The following is a 17993-nucleotide window of genomic DNA, read 5'->3' on the forward strand; positions in this document are numbered from 1 at the left end:
GCCCCAATGTAACACGGCCCTTCCAGAGTTTAAACTGTTTGTCCTATTCCTCCTTAAATGTCATCGCTCAGCAGTAATGTACCTGCACCAATATTTAACCACACAAAAATATCTTCAGCTCACAAGACCCAGAGTAAAGTCACTACATGTTTTTAAGTGCATATTTGCTCCATTAGTCACGGGACTGCTAATCCGTGTTTTAGAAGGGCAGGGATTTGCCGAGGTGGAAGAGGTCGTTTGTAACACCCTTCTGACTTTCATAGGGGTAGACTGCCTTTTTAAATTGGACACGGACCTTTACTGTTCTGTGGCAGTGCATTTTTGAGCAGTGAACGATGGCGGGGGGTGGGGGGAGGGGGCTACTTGATGAAAGATGTACATTTTAAATCAACAGCACAACATAAACCAAAATGTTCTTTCGGTTCAGAGCAAGACCACTCTCAGTTAAAAAAGTGAGTCTGTGTGTGTGTGTGTGTGTGTGTGTGCGTGCATATGCGTGTGTGTGTGTGTGTGTGTGTATAAGTCACCTCTTTTGTCGGCTTTCCTCCCTGAGATAAGAGTTGAAGGTGGAGTTGTTCCTGCTGTTTCTTATAGTATTCCTGCACCTAGAGAGAGAAAAAGAAAGCGAGCCAGAAATACAGAGACAGTGAGACAGAGAGAGATAAAAAGAAGGAGAAACAGAAATATAGACAGTGCGAGACGGAGAGGAAGAGAGAGAGGGAGGGAGAGAGACCACAAACCATTTGACCGACAGCCATAGAAAACACGAAGCCCTTCGTTAAAAAAGTCTCTAAAGAGCAAGTTGAAAGCAATTTATTTGCAGAGCCGAAAAAGCCAGAGCAACATGGCCAAGCAACACAGCTTTGAATCTCAGTGCTGTCCAATCACCTGCCAAGAAAACACCAAAAACAGTGTTTTCTATTGGTTACTGCAGAAAATGCACTGAGGTGTAAAACCCACAGAGACACATAGGCCTAAATCTACAGCACACCAGAGGACACTCTCCTATTTAAAGGCAGAAAAATACAGGTCAGAGCAAACAAAAGCTGTTTTCAGCGTACTTAGAAAAAATTATAAATAAATATATATTCTAAAATCTACTAAAACTGACCTGCTTATAAACCATTTGCTGGGTGAGGCAGCCACGATCTGTCATGTGACGACTGTTCTGGACCAATAAAAACACTTTGCTCACCACAAAAAAGCCTACTGACTGGTCCACATCAATGAATGAATGACAGCACATTACACATCCTTTCCTTAAGCACTTCATGAAGACTAACCTACCTACACTCAAATTAGCAACAACATGGACTACACCAGGGGAGCCCAAACTTATCCGGTGTGGGGGCAGGTCTTTGTTTTAGCCAAGCACTACCAAAACGTGATTCAACGAATTAACTACATAGTCTTTAATCAAGACCATGATGAGCAGAATCAGGTGTCCTAGTACTGGGCTAGAACAAAAACTGTGCCCACACCGACACTTTTTTAATAAGATCGGACACGTCAGGACTAGACAGTTCATGTCAAAACTATATCACATGTTCAGGTAGTTGTGTATAAGTGCCTGTGTGCATGTGTGTATGTGTATATGCATGTCCATGTTTCTTTTTAAAAAAATTATTTTTACTTTGTCATTTTAGCCGGTAATTAAAGGCAAATATCACATAAGGCCAGCAGATGATGAATTCTGCACCATGTCACATCCAACACGGCCTTTGATAGCCGTGCATTCATGAAGTGCTGAGCTTCAGTTATGACAGAGGAAGTCTTTGAATGTGACAAGCCTTCCAACAAACATAACAGGGAAGGAGGAAACCAGGATTAAGTAACACATTCTGTACTGGTGTGCATGAACCTGCTGTCACAGTATTGAACGGTCAGTTCACTGTAGTGGAGAGCGGGGTCAGTGTATTGGCACTAACACTAATTAATTAATGACGCCAGGAAGAAATGGTCACGAAGAAGAGAGGAGAAAATCTCAAAGATCAGCGAAACATAATTTATCCGTTTGCAGTCTGTGCATATGGCAAGTTTTATGAAATTAGGGAAAGTTTCAGGTATGGGAATGCATCCAATATTATGTGATGAATATATAGAGAAATAGGGAAACTGCAGAACCACTGCAAACTGTCTAACTGCTTTCTTAAGGGGAATCAGCCACCTCTTTAAGCTTGAGCTTTAAAATTATGATTTTGGTAAAGATTGTAAAAGTTTGTTGGCACACACGTTGATATGGCCTATGTGCCAAAACATTCTTGTTTGTCCATCCAAGAAAATCTCTTTCAAAACATATCTTTAAGGCCTCAGTAGTTCTTTTTGGCAAGCGTCCTTTCTTTTTGCCGAATAGGGTCCAAGTTGAGTAACTTCAAATTCTGCTGTTTACATGAAAGTTTCGGTGAATTTATCGCCAAAATGCTTTCTGTGTTGAACTGGTTTCAGAATATGGCTTTTTTTTTAAATGGAGAATAAAAATATGAAAACGCAGCTCCTGTTGAGTTAAGGTTGACCCCAAGATCACATCAACCATTCAGACGCCCTCCACACCACACATCGGCCAAACCGCAGGAGCACAGGCAGGCACGGTCTTCACGGCCAGGCAAGGGTTTGCTTATTTTCCTTTCAGAATCCTCTCATTCATCCAGGAAGTCCCATTAAGATTGCAATCTTCCATTTCTGTGTGTGACCAGGCCAAGGAGGAAGAGCGCACTGATAAAAAACATAATATGAGGCGGATGCCAGACAAAGAGGCTATTCTCTCAGCGACAGCAATGACGACAAAAACAAAAAAAAGAGCAGGCGGAGTCAAGAAGGGGTGTCCAGCGTAGCGCTTTCTACATGGCACACGCCCAGGTCTCTGATGACTGCACAAAGCATGTGTCTCCATGTCTTATGTAACTGCTGGATGGGCAGTTAATCTTTTCCTCCAGCAGATTCAGCCGTAGGCCTTACCCCGCCTCTGGAGTGAGGGGTGGGTGGGGGGGGAGGGGTGTGACTGCGGCGGCTTATCAGTCCGGGATCGGTGAGCAGGAGGAGAAGGGGAACACACGTGTGTGTACATTTGTGTTTGTATCTTCTAAATTCTTACTATGATTAAATTGCACGCGTCCGTTTGAACTGCCGTTAAACATGACATTCATGTGGGTCAGAGGTACTGTGGTTATGAAATCGGTCATACGACCTCAAGGGTTGCCGGCTCCATGTTTAGACAGGAAAATGTTACATCACATTCATTTATCTGACAGTCTTATCTACAGAAAGTTAAAAAGTGGATAATACCAATGTTACTCACGTGAATACAAAAGCACAATATCACCAAAAATGGCCATTCATAATCAATAAGTTAGCCGAACACACCAAAAAAACAATTAAGCTAAAAGTTCTGCGTCCGTTTTCAGGTCAGTATGCAAATAACTGACATGCAATGGCTGAGTTGCTGCCATGGAAACACAGGTGAGATTTGGCCTTGCTGACAGATGGAAGATATGGGGAATGCTGGTTTCAGGGGGGGGCAGATTACCTGCTGTAGCATGAGGGCCTGCAGCTGTGGGGGGGCCAGAATCTGCTGCAGCTGAGGCACCATCAACTGGTGGGTCATCATTGCCATGGAGACAGGGACCTGGGTGGGGTGGGGTGGGGAGAACACACAGGGAGAGAGAACACACAAGGGTGTGAGAGACTTAACATACACACACACAAACACACAGCGATGGATAGGGTACTTACACAAACACACCAAGGGCACATATTGCATGTAGTGAGAGACAAGTACACTAAGAAATACACAGAGACCTATAGGTCTGTGTCATTATTAAAAGTAGCAGTATTAATACATTCATATTATCTAAAATATTTAACTAAATATTTTCACACGTACCATGACTATTCATGAAAGTAATGTAATAATTATTCAGCTTAATAATAATATGAATATAAATAATAATACGCACAGTACTGCAGTAACAGAATAAGAGACAGATGATTGGAGGGGAAAGCCTAGAATCTCGCGCTTGCATCACAGAGATGTGAAAGGAACACCAGCGATTAGCGGCTCCGCAGTTAGCACAGTAATAACACCTTTCACTTCCTCTCCGGACTGTGGGGCCATGGGCGTGCTGAACGCCGCCCTGTTGAAGTTAGGTGCCATTAATTGCCCGTATATTCTGATATCACAAAGGGCGACCGGGTGAATACCCTGAGCGAGGCACGCGCCTGGGAGCGGGGTTCGGGAAAAGGCTCGTGAAAAACAGCAGGGGCCCCAATTTTGGGTGCTGAGAAAAGTGCCCGCACGACCTACAAATAACATTTTTGTTCCTCTCTGTCTAGTGGCATAAATGAATTTTCCTCCTTTCATTTATATGTGAATAACCATAAACAAAATGGAAGGGTGTTTAAAATCACAGAACAATTTGAAGCAAAGATCCTGTTTGAAGCAAAAAGCCTATTTTTAAACGCACTGAAGGATTTCACCCCGAATGAGTGCTTCCGACTCATTAGACTATTTTACCCTCAATAAGGAGGACAGAAACTGGCAATTACATAACTCAAATACAATTATACAAGAAACCTCAACTAACAGTCCACAGACACGCACACATCGTTTATACACAGGTAATACATTTTGATACGAAATTCATATTTTTATGTTCAAAGGGAGAGCTAAACTAACCAGCATCGTGCAGCCCTGGCTGCAGTTCTGCATCCAGAACATTCCACAGGAGGCTCAAGGCAGCACAAGCAGGATAACACACTAAACATTTGTGAAACGCTGGAGCCAGGTTATAGGCATTCCCCGAGTGCATAAATATTGTAACGTACCCTGGCTCCAGACAAGGGGTTAGAGCTGGAGCCAGGCTCTGAGATAAAGGGGGAGCCCTGCTCGTCTCCGGTCGCGTAAACAAAGCTCAGACAGCCGCCCCGAGGCTCACGCTCGCCGCACCGCCCGACGCAACCTTCGCAACGAGCCCGACATCCTGTCAGAGCCGCGTCTCCACCGGGCTCACGGAAACCGAAAATGAAGAGACAAAGCTCGGCCTCGTCTTGGCTTGGGGTTCCCCGACGCGCCCGAGCCCGTTTCCGTTCGGGCGCTTTTCGACTCGCCGCCCCTCGCGTCGACGCCGCGCAGACGGTAGCCGGGGCGGCGCGCGGCGGGCGGACACGTGCGCAAAAATGTGGAAACGGTTAGCGGGCGCGCCGGCGCTCCCCGGTCTCGGGGTGAGAGTCAGGGCGGTCAAGCGAAGTTTTGTAAACGCCAGACCGCAGTCGGGAAAGCACGCCGCAGACACTGCGGATGAACAGGCGGCATCGAGCCCGCAGCGAACACACAACGCGCCTTTCATCTGTGTGGTGAACACACAGCCCCGCGCTCTGCGAATCCTACGGGCGCGCTTTCCAGAGCTCTGTTCTGTATTACTCCGAGTTCCTGATCTGGTGCCGTAGTGGAATGGCGTTTAAGGGAAAAGAGGCATCTGCCGCTGGCTTATTTTCTCTGAGCACTGAGGCTTGTCCAGCTTGCTGCCAGAGAACTGCTTCCTGACAAAGGCCAGACAAATGAAATAGTCCTGTAAAGAGAGTGGCCTTGGTAGCAGGTTCAAGTGGAAAAACCCCTCATGACAACCGAAAACTCCGCATCACTGATCGTGAGTGAAAATGACAACACAATTCCCCTAAAACACAACAGAGATTATTCTATAAAAAAAATATAAAAAGCCATTATCAAACCAACCCAACGCTGTCATACATTCTGTAGATGCATCACTAAAAGGATTAAGTTTGTTACTTCACGGGACTAGCACAAACACACATCGTGCGGGTATCTAAATTCGGGTTAAAGTTCCCTTTTTTTATTCCAGTGTGCCTTTTCTTGAAGTGAAGAAGGGAAAAAACAAAGGACTCAGTTTCAGTCAGATCTTGAACTGACTCTAGGAAAATTATGAACACGAGTCATTTGGGATACAAACAAGACAATGGACAGGAAAGTGACACGGCGATGAATGTGTTTATTTCTCACACGCAGCACCATTCAAGGAAAAATCACAGAAGCTAAATCACAAAAACAAGCGGCACAAGTAGGCAGAGGTGGAAGCCAGGAATCCTGTCAATATAAATTTTTGTATGTGAGAGTATTTATGAGAACATTTATATTTAGATAATACCCTGCATATGTGCTCAAAAAGAGAAATTGGGGGACCAATGGAAATCTGTGCAGGAAAAAAAATATTATAGGACTTTCCCATAAACAGAGAGGGAAAAAGGTTATTTTGAACAAGGGAGCCCCTTCTTGAAAACCTGGCTCTTGAGGTGGGGCCGGTTTTCATAAGTGGACACAACCCTTCGCCCAGAAGAGGACCTTATTTATATGAAAGGCAGAGGGACTGGCTAGACTGACCACTGACCCTCATGTGTGGGCTGTGGGCTGCGGAATGGGGTGCTGCCCAGAACCTGTGCCCCTGTCTCTATTCGTGAAACTGGGGGTACAGGCTCAAACACTGCGCCCCTCTCTCCGTTTGTGAAACTGGGGGGTAAGGACCCAAACACAGTGCCCCCTCTCTGTCTGCAAAGGTGCTTTCATCTAAATAAAAGTTGCTGGTTCTGTTGTTACTGCTGCTGTGGGATATCACCATTTCAAATTGTACCAGATTAAGTGTTCCATCAGCGTGTGTGTGCGTGTGTGTGCGTGTGTGTGCGTGCAAGCGAGTGAGTGAGTGAGACAGTGAGAGAGAGAGATGGGGGAAGAAATAAAGAGAGAGAGAGAGAGAGAGCATGTGTGTGTGTGTGTGTGTGTGTGTGTGTGTGTGTGTGTATCCAGCAGGGTTCTCTCCTTGGGTGGTTTCTCTATTCTCCTTACCAGTCCAGTTCAGACTGGCTTTGGCAAATCACAACTGGTTTAAAAATAAATCTGAACCAGCTCACACACTATTAAAGCATAGACCGTTGAAATTGAAGAATTGTAAGACCCTTTAATATAAAAAACACAATTCTTGTCTACAGTGTGTGCTTAAGTAACAATATTACTTAAAAAAAGTTCAAGTGTGTGCGTGCATGTGTGTACGTACATAAGTAAGGGTGCATGTGTCTGTGTGGACATTTACATTCAATAATAAAACTTGCAAATATGTAATTAAGGGTTCAAACTTGTAACCCCATTGCCTAGGCGAAATGAGGAGCCCAGCTGAGCCTGTGTTCATCTGTGTTGTGCTCACGGTAACGCTCAATAAACAACAAGCCATGATATTGCTTTGTCTGCACGGTATACCTACAGGTAGCCTAAAAATGAAGTTCAGGTGTGGGTAACGCTCTCCACGTAGCCTGTAGGCAATGCATTCAAAATGGAGGAGCCAAGAAAAACTGTAAGAAGAACACCCTTCATATTACAGGTTCTATGCCTTTGGAGACAAAATAATAACCAAGGAGGATGTCGCTTACACATTATATATTTAGGCAACGTTTTATTGAAATTTTGACGGTGAAAAATTAGAACAGATTCAAACGAATTTCTCTTATTTGAGACTAGTTTGAACTCAATTGATAGCCCTAGTGTGCATTTGTACAACTATTGAAAGTTGACTAACTGTGCATACATGTGCATTTGTACAAGTACGCATACACATGTGCATGAATGTACAGTATGCATGTATATATGTATACGCATGCACGTATGTATGCGTTGCATGAGTGTATACATGTACGTATGTTTGTTTTGGGTGCAGATATCCTCACCTTCACTTCATTGCTGCTGGGAGAGCTGAGTCCAGTGGCTTGCTGGAGGAGAAAATGGCGTGCAGCCTGAAGGGCCTAGAGGACAGGAAACAGAGCCACTGTGAGTGAGGTCTGGAAACAGAGCCACTTTGACACTGGAAACAGGGCCACTGCAAGCAAGGCCTGGACAGTGGAAAAGCACTTCTATCACGACGCTCACTTCAGCAGCAGCGTGAAGAACGGCTCCACTTCATAAGCTATGCAGCGTGAAAGCCTCCATTCAGACAGGCGGAGTTAAAACAGCACTCCCTAATGGACCCCTCCCTGCGCACCTCCTCCCACCGGTAGCAGCCGGCCGCACCCCGCACATGCCCTAAATCGAGAAACCATCCCTCCCTTCCTCCATTCTACCCCAGGTCACCCCTCCCTGGGACACACGGCCGGTTCACTGGTTCCCCCGAGCAGCTCACAGCGCCACTGTTCAGCTGCAGCGTTCAGTCCGCCTCAGACACGGGGGAACGTCTTCCCGTACAGCGCTAAACGCTCGCCACACAGTTATAGCACCGCCTTCGTCTCAACACACGAGCTTCCACCAGGCGAATCTTCAAAAACAAGAACGCTGGGACACGATAAATCAAAGGCAGAAGCAGGCGAGGAGGTGTGCAGGAGGGGTGCGGAGGGGTGCGGGGGGGCGGCATCAGGATGCACATTTGTTTCCTCACGTTTGGAGCAGCAGCAGGTTACCGCATCACTAAGTAAATACTGATTTATGAAAAGAAGAGAGGCCCTTTGAAAAGAACTGCCACAAACAATAAATCAGTCACCGGTCCAAAAAACCGAATCCTTTCACAGCAAGCAACTGGGTGCATGAATTACACAGAGCACAGAATCCACCACACACAAACATAAGCCATAAATCTCTGTGTAAACTCTGGACATAATAGAGCACGGTAGAGACAGAGTGTTCTATATATTCTAGCATGACAATATTAGAGGAATGAATAGAAAAGAAGGCCGTGTACCATACAATTGTCCTGCAGGCAAAATTACACAGAGAAAGTAGAATTACGGCATTTTATTTGAGGAAACACGTTTCCTAAGTGAAATGTAACCAAAATAAATAACCCAGGCATTCCATTTCAGTTTATTTATGTGCACGTGTACACATTTAATCATGGCAGATTTCAGAGACTGCATGCCTGGACTATGAATTAGGGAAAGGGTGGAGTTCCACTGAAATTGTGAGGTCACCCTAACCCCCCCCCACCCCCCACCCCCCACCCCCCCTCTAATTTGACAGTGGTCCTGGGCTGTTCTCAGGAGAAAGCAGAAGCCCTGGTGTGAGGAAAACTGTCTACCTCACCATCGCTGGCCGATTCCTGTGAATTTGGAGATGTGTTGCAAGAAAGCACATATTAAAATAAAATTTAGCACGATCCAGCTTTCACAGAGTCTTGCTCTGGGCCTCAGCCCTGCCTCGGGCCTGCGTCGGGCCTGCGCCGGCGCTCCGTCGGCTGCTGCCCTCGCGGCTCGCCGTGCCCATCGCCAGCCGACGGCCGCACCACACACGGAGAGCACGCACGTGGCGCCAATTACCCGTCACGCGCTTCCAGCCGCGTCTGCCACGGCCGGGCCTGGCAGCTACGCGAGGCCGGGCCCATACAAACCACCGCACTCATTACCGGAATTTCTAAATTACACGTATGGCTTCCTGAATAAATGCGAACGCTGGCTACAGCAGGGGCCCCTCTGACCATACTTAGTCACGGTCTCTCTGTCCTCTGACCCACGCCAGCAATAACATGCCGTTTTAAGAAACTGCAGAACGTTTAGCACCGAACAACTGTGCAGAGAGTCAAACGGAATGCTGTCAAGTGGCTCACCCTGCTAAGGCAGATTTTTACAGCGTGTGACAAGCCCAACGACCTGCTGGAGAGTTCTGACAGTGCTCAGCACCCCAACAGCCCATTGGCCACCCAGGAGGTTCACCCAGGAGGGTTTAGATTGGCTGGTCTGTCCCAGCCTCATCACACTCTGGCCAACCAGAAGTCCTTCTGCACCAGCTGCACTGCAGAACATTGCTTGTGCAAAAAAAAAATCTAAAGAAATTAATGTTAAGATTAAGAATGGCATTTTCTCAGAGCCAATCAAAAGACTTCTCATCCCTCAGGGCAAAGAGGGAAGATGTTATGCCACCTTTCAGTGGATGAATAAATTTAATAAAGCCATTCCAAAATACAACCATAAAATGTTCAGATTATATGACCAGATTTTTATTTTTTTTAATTATATAAACATAATAGCAATAAAAGCCTATTTATACATTCGCAATGTGAAAGCGGGTGCAGTTCTATGAAGGTTATTTTCTCTTTCTCTATGTGTGAAAGCGTTTCCAGACTTTCCAGAAGGTTCCGTTTGCTCAGTAAACACTGTGAAAGTCTGGAGGTGATCCTTGAACTTCCCACAGCCTTAAGTCAACATGAAAACCAGAGAGATGATGCACCAAGGTGTGCTAACCGGAAACCACGATGAATAATGCATTTACCTGCAACAACTACTCCCCAGCAGTGAGGTCACACCTTATGTCAACCGGAATGCTTTATAAATCTTCCACGTGAATGAATGAATTTCACTGTATAAATAAAAGCTGCTGCATTCCAATAGTGTGGATGGCATAGTCATTTCCCCCACTACCAGCTCCCACACAGTCACAAGCAAGGAGTTTATCAGCATTCTCAGTGCAACGTCTGAGATTTTGACGAGGACACATTACTCATCAGATCAATAATCACCAGCCACAGGAGACGCAGAGTCATTTGCAGCCATTTTAAGCCCATGGTGTTTAAAACGCTACACTCACTCCTGCTCCCCTGATGCCACTTCCATTAAACAACAAGGCTACGTTACTCTCTGAAGATAATAATGGCAAACACGAAGCCCAGGCACTGGCTTGCTAATTAGCACCATTTTTTAAAACAAAAACACCATTGTCCTTCTGTCTTGTGTGGTGTCCAGGGACAGCCCAGAGTGCCGCTAGCATGTGAGGACCCCAGTAATGGAGGGCTGAGAAGGGGTATTTAGGCAGGCGATGCACAGGCAGCAGCAGGTCACAGGCAGCACCACCATAAGGGAATATCAGGGAATGGGGGTAAGAAGCGGGGGGGGGGGGGGGGGGGGGGGGCAGGTGGGTGGGGTGGTAGGGTAGGAGGTAGGTGTGCAGGCAGATGGGCAGGTGGATGCAGGCAGACTGCCCCAGGCCTCTCTAAACACTAGCCAATCAGGCATGGGGCTGGGAGTTTTTGATAAGTTTTTTTTCAAAATAGAAATGACACCAGGCCACAGGAAATAAGCCCCTCCCCTACTCTCCACCCCACTCCTTGCCATTATCACACTCTCAGCAATAGCATAAAGTAACCCCTAGGAGGCGCTTCCTTTTTCAGTAGAACCCCCTGGGGGTAGGGGGGTGTTCCCACACATCCCAGGTCATCTGAGATGCTTTAAAAAGACCACCCCCATAGTGTACATCTCTTAACAAGGACAGACTACATTTCACTGAAACAGCTCAGTGAAGGTGGAGTGGTTCTTAACTGGGTATAAAATAAATACATTTTAAAAATTTGACGATGTCGAGTTTGCATAGGATTTTTTTCTTACACACGCAGTGTGTGGCAGTAATCTTATGTTAGGGACTCCTGTTCTCCAGGCAGCCCCTGACCTTTCCATTTTCACACAGAGACGTGCTCTTTCAACACATACCCATCTATCCAAATGAGCCAGCGGATGACTTGGCTTTTTACATGTACCTGTTGGCTTATACCTTCAGGACCCTTAACTCCGCAAGCATGCGGGCGGGCGGGCGGGCGGTGTGTCTCTAAACTCTGGAAACTACCCCTCCACGGAGGGGGTTGCAGGCTCACTTCTGCGGGCGACCGGGAGCGAACGCGGCAGTGGTTTCCGAGCCCGGCTCCAGAGGTGGCGGGCGCAGACAAACGCTCCTCTGTTGAGCGCGGAAACCCTGAGCGGCCTCCCTGCTAACAGACCGCAGCACGGGAGAGCAGCAGCTGTGTAAACTACCAGGAGCGGGCTCCTGCGTCTCCATTCACAAGACCGCACATGTGCACACATGTACGCGCACGCGCACACACACACACATACTGACACGCAGACATACACAGTCAGCAGAACCAGACACACACCCCCCCACACACACCCCTCACACACACACCCACACATACACACACACACACGCCGACACAGACATGCAGACATACAGTCAGCAGAGACAGACACACACACACATTGTCAGTACAGACACACACACAGACAGACATGCAGACACAGTCAGTACAGACACACAGACACAGACAGACACACACACAACGGATATCAAATTCAGTGTCAGGCCCTGCTTTTTATCACAGCACAGCTGGAGTCAGAGCAGACGCTTCATGCACGGCTCAGCAGACTGTCAGGCTCCCCATCGCCCCAGCAGGGTCTGTGCATGATGAGGCTGTACCCCACTCAAACCCTTCCATCAGTGAGCAACACTGCAGCCGCCTATGCACCGCCCAGCAGGGCCACCGGCCACAGGCAGCCCTGCCTGGATCTGATCTCACATCATGGGGCTTATCCGTGCGCTAGAACAGACTCTTAACAGGATGAACCACTCAGCAGTCCCACCAAACCCTTCTTATTGAAAATAACCACATGCAAAAAAAAAAAAAAAAAAAACACAGAATTCCATACCCACTGAACAAGACAACATGCAAGAGTATATACTTTTCAGCTTTCTGAAAGGAATACAGGGATGAAAGCCATGCATTTTATAATCCCCTATAAACATGACACAGGGAGGATTCCAGAATCATGAGTGAATGTGCGAAAAATAAATCTCTTAAATGGATTAGAATGTGGAGGCTCAGAGAGCACATGCAAAACGGGTTTTGTTCACCGCGGCCTCGACCTTGCGGACAGACGCTGTACATGTGAATTCAATTCGGGGAACAGCTAGCGAGACACACAATATGCTTTCAGTCTTTACAAGCTATTTATATCTTCTGTGAAAGTTATAAAAAAATAAAGATATAAAGAAAGTATGTGTGTCTGTGTTTTTTCCCATAAACAGAAAAATGTTTCAACTTTAATTTAGCCACTTGTGTTACACCCTCCGAGTGGGTTCATTTAATTGTGTTTTAAAAAGTCTAAATTGGCCTGTTGTATATCACGCAGGCATGTGTGAGAAAAAATAATAATAATAATACTTTTAATAATAACCACTCCTCTGCAAATGTTTGCTTTTCAAGTGGAATTCAGTTCCAAAGATCACAGGAGGGAGGGAGGAACACACCCCCCCCCCCCACCTTTAAAGGAGAAAGCAAGAAACAAGTGCATCAGGGAGGCAAAAGCATTGCCACGGCAACATCTGCGGGAGTTCACGGGGTCCTCCCAGCAGCCCCCTTTCTGCGGCCTGACCTTTCCGGCGTCCGCGGCGCGGCCGCGCGCGAGAAAAACGGCGGAATGCTTCCAGGCCTCGACACCGTTCAGCGGGCCGGCCGCGGCAGACTCACCGGACGCAGAAAAAGTTTCCTGCCGGCCCCGGCTCAGTCTGCCCCCGCCAATCTATAGAGAGAGATTTTCATAGACTCGGTGAACCCCGAGGGCTTCTCCCTCTGGCGGCTTCCAGCTTTCAGAGCTCAGACGCGAGCGCAGTAAAATACGTCTCCTGAAAACCGACAATGGCGGGAGGTGACCCAAAGACCTGCCCCCTCCACCCCGTAGCCCGGCCCCCCTCGCCTCTCCCACAATGGCCCCACTGTGCCTCGCCAAGGGCATGGGTACCAGAAAGTGGTCGCGACCTTCGCTTCACACGGGGACACGGCGCACACTGCAGGTTTACAACATCACACCGCCGGCTTTGCACAAAAGCCGCTTCACACTCTCACCGAGGCCAAAATGGGGCCAACTGCAAATCAACCTGCTGCAGAATGCATTCTGCTTTTGATCTTACTTTGAATTATATACATGTGCGTGTATTTATGCATGCATTCATGCATTAATGTGTGCATGTATTAGGGATGCAGTGGTCCATGTAAAAAAATAAAAACATTTTTTAAAACGTTCGGTTCCCCCCCCCTACGGTACAGTTCGCACGCATTCGGTTCAGGCCAGGTCAGTTCTCGCTTCAAAAATCCATTTTCGCCTAACTATGCTCGTTTGAAATAGACGCTAACAACTTTGTGCTTTTTTATTTGTGATGTAAAGGTTATATTGGCCATTACTATTTGACGACATACAGCACAGAAAATAAGGAATACAGAGATCAGTTAACTTGCGCTGCTTTCATTCAAATATAAAATCCAGCCAAACTTGCACTGGTGAAGCTGCGGCGAGAGCAGCTTTCAGTTGAAGCACCAGTCTGCTGGTCAGTTTGCGAAATGACAAGCGCATGAGAAAAACCAGAGTCAGTCAATCCACCAACGCGGTTTAGGGCTAAGCCTGCTGTTCGGGAGCATTATGGATTTAGTGTTAACAACGGTAGTGATGGGGGAAAGGTGGCGGACAAAACAACGTCTGTGTGCAAAAGTATCGCTTTGCAAGTTTGCCATACGGTACTGGCTACACATCAAACGTGATGGGCCACTTACCTAGACATCAGCCCAGCAGCCTCCATTAAAAGCACAAGAAACACAAGTGCTTTACATTTTCTGAGCAAACTACAGTGGCAACCATGTACTATTCATTTTAATGCGGTACAATACCACATTTAGATTTCAAGTGGAAACGTTAATATTTTTTTTAAAGGATTGATCATCTTTACTCTGTGATAAAAAATAATGAATTTTTTTTTTTTTGTATCGTTTACACAGACGCATGCATGTATGATTCCATGTCCTGTATGCAGTAGAGGTTCCAGTCTGGACGTCAGGGGGGAAAGCGGGCCTTTCATAAAGCACTTGCAGCTTAAGAGAGCGGAGCACAAAGCCAGAGCACAGAGCTACGGTCTACAGGGCAGCACTGCTCTCACCATCAAAGCAAGGCGCTCATCAAAAATCATAATCCACACAACACTCAGCCGGAGAGAACAAAACACCCCCATCCCGGCTAATTAGGGGATAAGCACAACTACTCCTCTCTCCGCTCGCTGCTCCAACAGTCAGCCAGACCCCCCCCCCCCCCCCCCCCGCCCCCCGGCCCAAAGGAAACCTGGACATGCAGGACTGGGACAAGAAATAGGGGCTGAAGTGGTGAGGGTCCCCCAATTAATTCCCTGGCTTTCCTGCCTGAATACATAAATAAATACAAAAAAACAGCTTGCCAAGTCAGATTCATACGTTTCTGGCCTCCCTCTGTCCCCTGCACATCCGTTCATCATTTCACCGCTTATTAAAGAATCTGTGGGGTGGTGTCTTTCCTCTTCTTTTCACAGAGGGGAAAAAAGGGAGGGGTGGGGGGTGTTGTAAAATTTGGCTGAAAGAAATATGACCAGCAGCAGCAGTGCCTCTCATCTTAAGACTTACTCGCTTTCAGCACAGTCGTGGTTTTTGTATTATTTTTCTCTCCATAATTGGGCGGTGTTCTAGCAGGGAAAGGTTGGCCAGTGCTATTGCGGTCTCTCTCGATCTGTACACACTCAAAACTAACTTTGAAATGTTCGACCCGAGGGGCAACCACTCCATTCACAGAACTGAAGAGAACTGTTCAAGAGAACTGAAAAAAACTCAGCTACATATATATTACCTCTGTGTGTGTGTGTGTGTGTGTGTGTGTGTGTGCGCGTGTGCATATGTGTGTGTGCGTGCATGTGTGCATGTGTGCGTGTGTGTGTGTGTGTGTGCGCGTGTGCTTGCCTGCATGTGTGTGTGTGTGTGTGTGTGCGTGTGCATGTGTGTGTGTGTGTGTGTGCATGTGTGCATGTGCGCGCGTGTGTGTGTGTGTGTGTGCGTGTGCTTGCCTGCGTGTGTGTGTGTGTGTGTGTGTGTGCGTGTGCTTGCCTGCGTGTGTGTGTGTGTGTGTGTGTGTGCGTGCGTGTGTGTATGTGCATATGTGTGTGTGCGTGTGTGTGTGTGTGTGTGCGTGTGCTTGCCTGCGTGTGTGTGTGTGCTTGTCTGTGCGTCTGTTGTATCTGCTCTCCGTTCCGTTTGCTGGGGTGTGAAGCAAACAAGGACATTCCACTGTGGGGCCCCAGTGCCCGTTCCTGACACGGATTACAGCTACTGTTTCTCCCCTTCTCCCTTCAGATCACACCTCACTCATGCAAGCAATCTCTCCCACTCTCTTTGTCTCCCCTACTCTCGCTTTCTGTCTGTCTGTTCTTCTGTTTGTTCTTCGGTCTCTTCCTCTCTCTCTCCCTGTCTCTCACTCGTTGCCTGCATCTCCCGATCTGTCATCTCTCCCTTTCTGTTTGCCTCTCTGTCCATATCTCTCCCTTTCTCTCTCTCATTCAGTTTCTCAAAAGCGCTTTATTATACCCTCAAAGCATATATTTTTGAAAACACAGCACACTTATTAGCAGACAAATAATAGCTAAATAACAACACATTTCTTTCACTCGTACTCCAACACTCACTTGTCTTTCTGATTTAGTGTAACACTCAGCACTGGCACCATCAAAATTAATTTTCAATACTCCTGCCCAGAACGACACAGGCTCAAATCCCACATAAGGCAATGCCCTTGTACCCTGGAGTCAAGCCTGTGTTTCTTCTGTGAATATTAAGTATGAATTCTGTAAAGTAAGCCACCCTCTGTGTAAGTGCAGAATCTGCACAGAAAACCTTCTCAAAAGCACATAAATTCATAGACGGTTATATAAACTGTGTAGCAAAAAGACGGCAAGTAGACTGCAGAGTAACAGGGCACCTATCTACATTTACATTTGACATTTAACAGACACTCTCCCAAAGTGACTTGCGGTAATTACGCTGATCTCATACGTACAGGAAAAACAACCATCTTGGATGGTTCAGTGAAATTGCCTGAATAACTGTTCATAAATTAGCGAGCCATATTTCCCAAAAATGCACAGCAGTTTCCTCTCTTAAGGCAAATGCACAGACAATGCAATCATCGGGTTTGGAGGGAAACTTTAAAAGTATAGATGCTGAAATGTGCTTAAACTCAGAAAAGATTCATTAGGCCCACTTCCTGCTTGGAAACTAAAATCTGACACAGAGAAACAAAGAACATAAATGGGGAAAATACTGTGGGACAATTTCCGACACTTACTGGCAAAGAGGCGCAGTTTCTCCTGTGGGCGGAGCCTAATTTATGATCTTAATGTTCTGGCAAGGTGTTTCCCACAGCTCTTTGACTGTGGGCAGTACTCTGTATCCCAGAGGTACATCAGCACATTAAAAAAAGCAAAAGAAAGTGGGATAAGGAAGCGGGGCATGCTGCACTTTGGGAGGGGGTGAGGATGTGTGGGGGGGGGGGGAGGCTGCAATCATTTGGAGGAGCAGGACTTTTGTTTTCCGTCAGCAGGTAGGTCTGATGCAGAGGGAAAGCTCTCCCCTAGAAGGACTTCCAGCAGATTTTAATTATTCGCTGAAGCAAGATAATTCCCAGTTTGGGTCAGCATGTAGAGCCAAGAAGGACAACAAGGACCTCTGTGTCCCAGCACCAGGGAACCCAGCCTTTCATAATTTAACTGAGGTAGGCCGCCCGTGTGACAGCACACAGGTGCAACAACATAACAACAGACAGGAGGGGCAGCACCAGGGGCAGAGGAGATGGGGTATTCTTTTACTGGGGGGGGGGGGGGGGGGGATTAGATCAGTTTCCATTCCAAAAATGAGAAAATGGCTTGCAGTTATACATATTTGCTAATGTTAGTAAAAACAAAGCAACAGTGAAAATAGAACAAAGATCACCCCAGAATCTCTATTCCAGCTAAACAGCAATACAGTGGGCCTTGTGCAGTACTGTATGTAGCTGTGCATCAGGGAAAGAATACTTTTTTTTTTTAAACGAACACTTGCTGAAATGCCCTTCTGCTTTCTGATTGATTCTACAGTTTTTATTATAATTTATATGCAATTTTTCTTAAACACTATTTGAAACACACCTTTTAAGAAAGGAATTCAGTGGTATGGCCTCAACTAGGGATAGAGGGAGTTAGATCGCATCCGCCATCTGAAAAGCAAACCTTCCTGGGCTGGTATGCACCGTGTGGTCTGCAAAAAACACGAATCTGAAAAGCGTGTCGTAAAATCACAAATCTTTAAAAATCAGGCCCCGCCTCAGCGACATCATCGGCTGACAGCGTAGGAACAGAGTAACCATCAGCCAGCTCC

The 17993-nt window shown here is 46.7% G+C and overlaps 1 protein-coding gene across 6 annotated transcripts in view; it reads right to left on the reverse strand.

Annotated features, from left to right (window-relative positions):
* foxp4 (forkhead box P4) overlaps positions 1–17993 on the reverse strand; it is a 68497-nt gene that overhangs the window by 25208 nt on the left and 25296 nt on the right. For 5 of the 6 annotated variants that reach the window (XM_035383211.1, XM_035383212.1, XM_035383210.1 and 2 more), the window contains 3 exons: positions 7723–7797; positions 3524–3622; positions 528–605 (listed from right to left, as the gene is read on the reverse strand). In XM_035383211.1, the coding sequence (XP_035239102.1) occupies positions 528–605; positions 3524–3622; positions 7723–7797 (252 nt within the window). The remainder of the gene's footprint in view (positions 1–527; positions 606–3523; positions 3623–7722; positions 7798–17993) is intronic. The other variant, XM_035383215.1, reaches the window with a different exon arrangement.

This window comes from Anguilla anguilla, chromosome 11, assembly GCF_013347855.1.
Source record: "Anguilla anguilla isolate fAngAng1 chromosome 11, fAngAng1.pri, whole genome shotgun sequence".
NCBI lineage: Eukaryota > Metazoa > Chordata > Actinopteri > Anguilliformes > Anguillidae > Anguilla > Anguilla anguilla.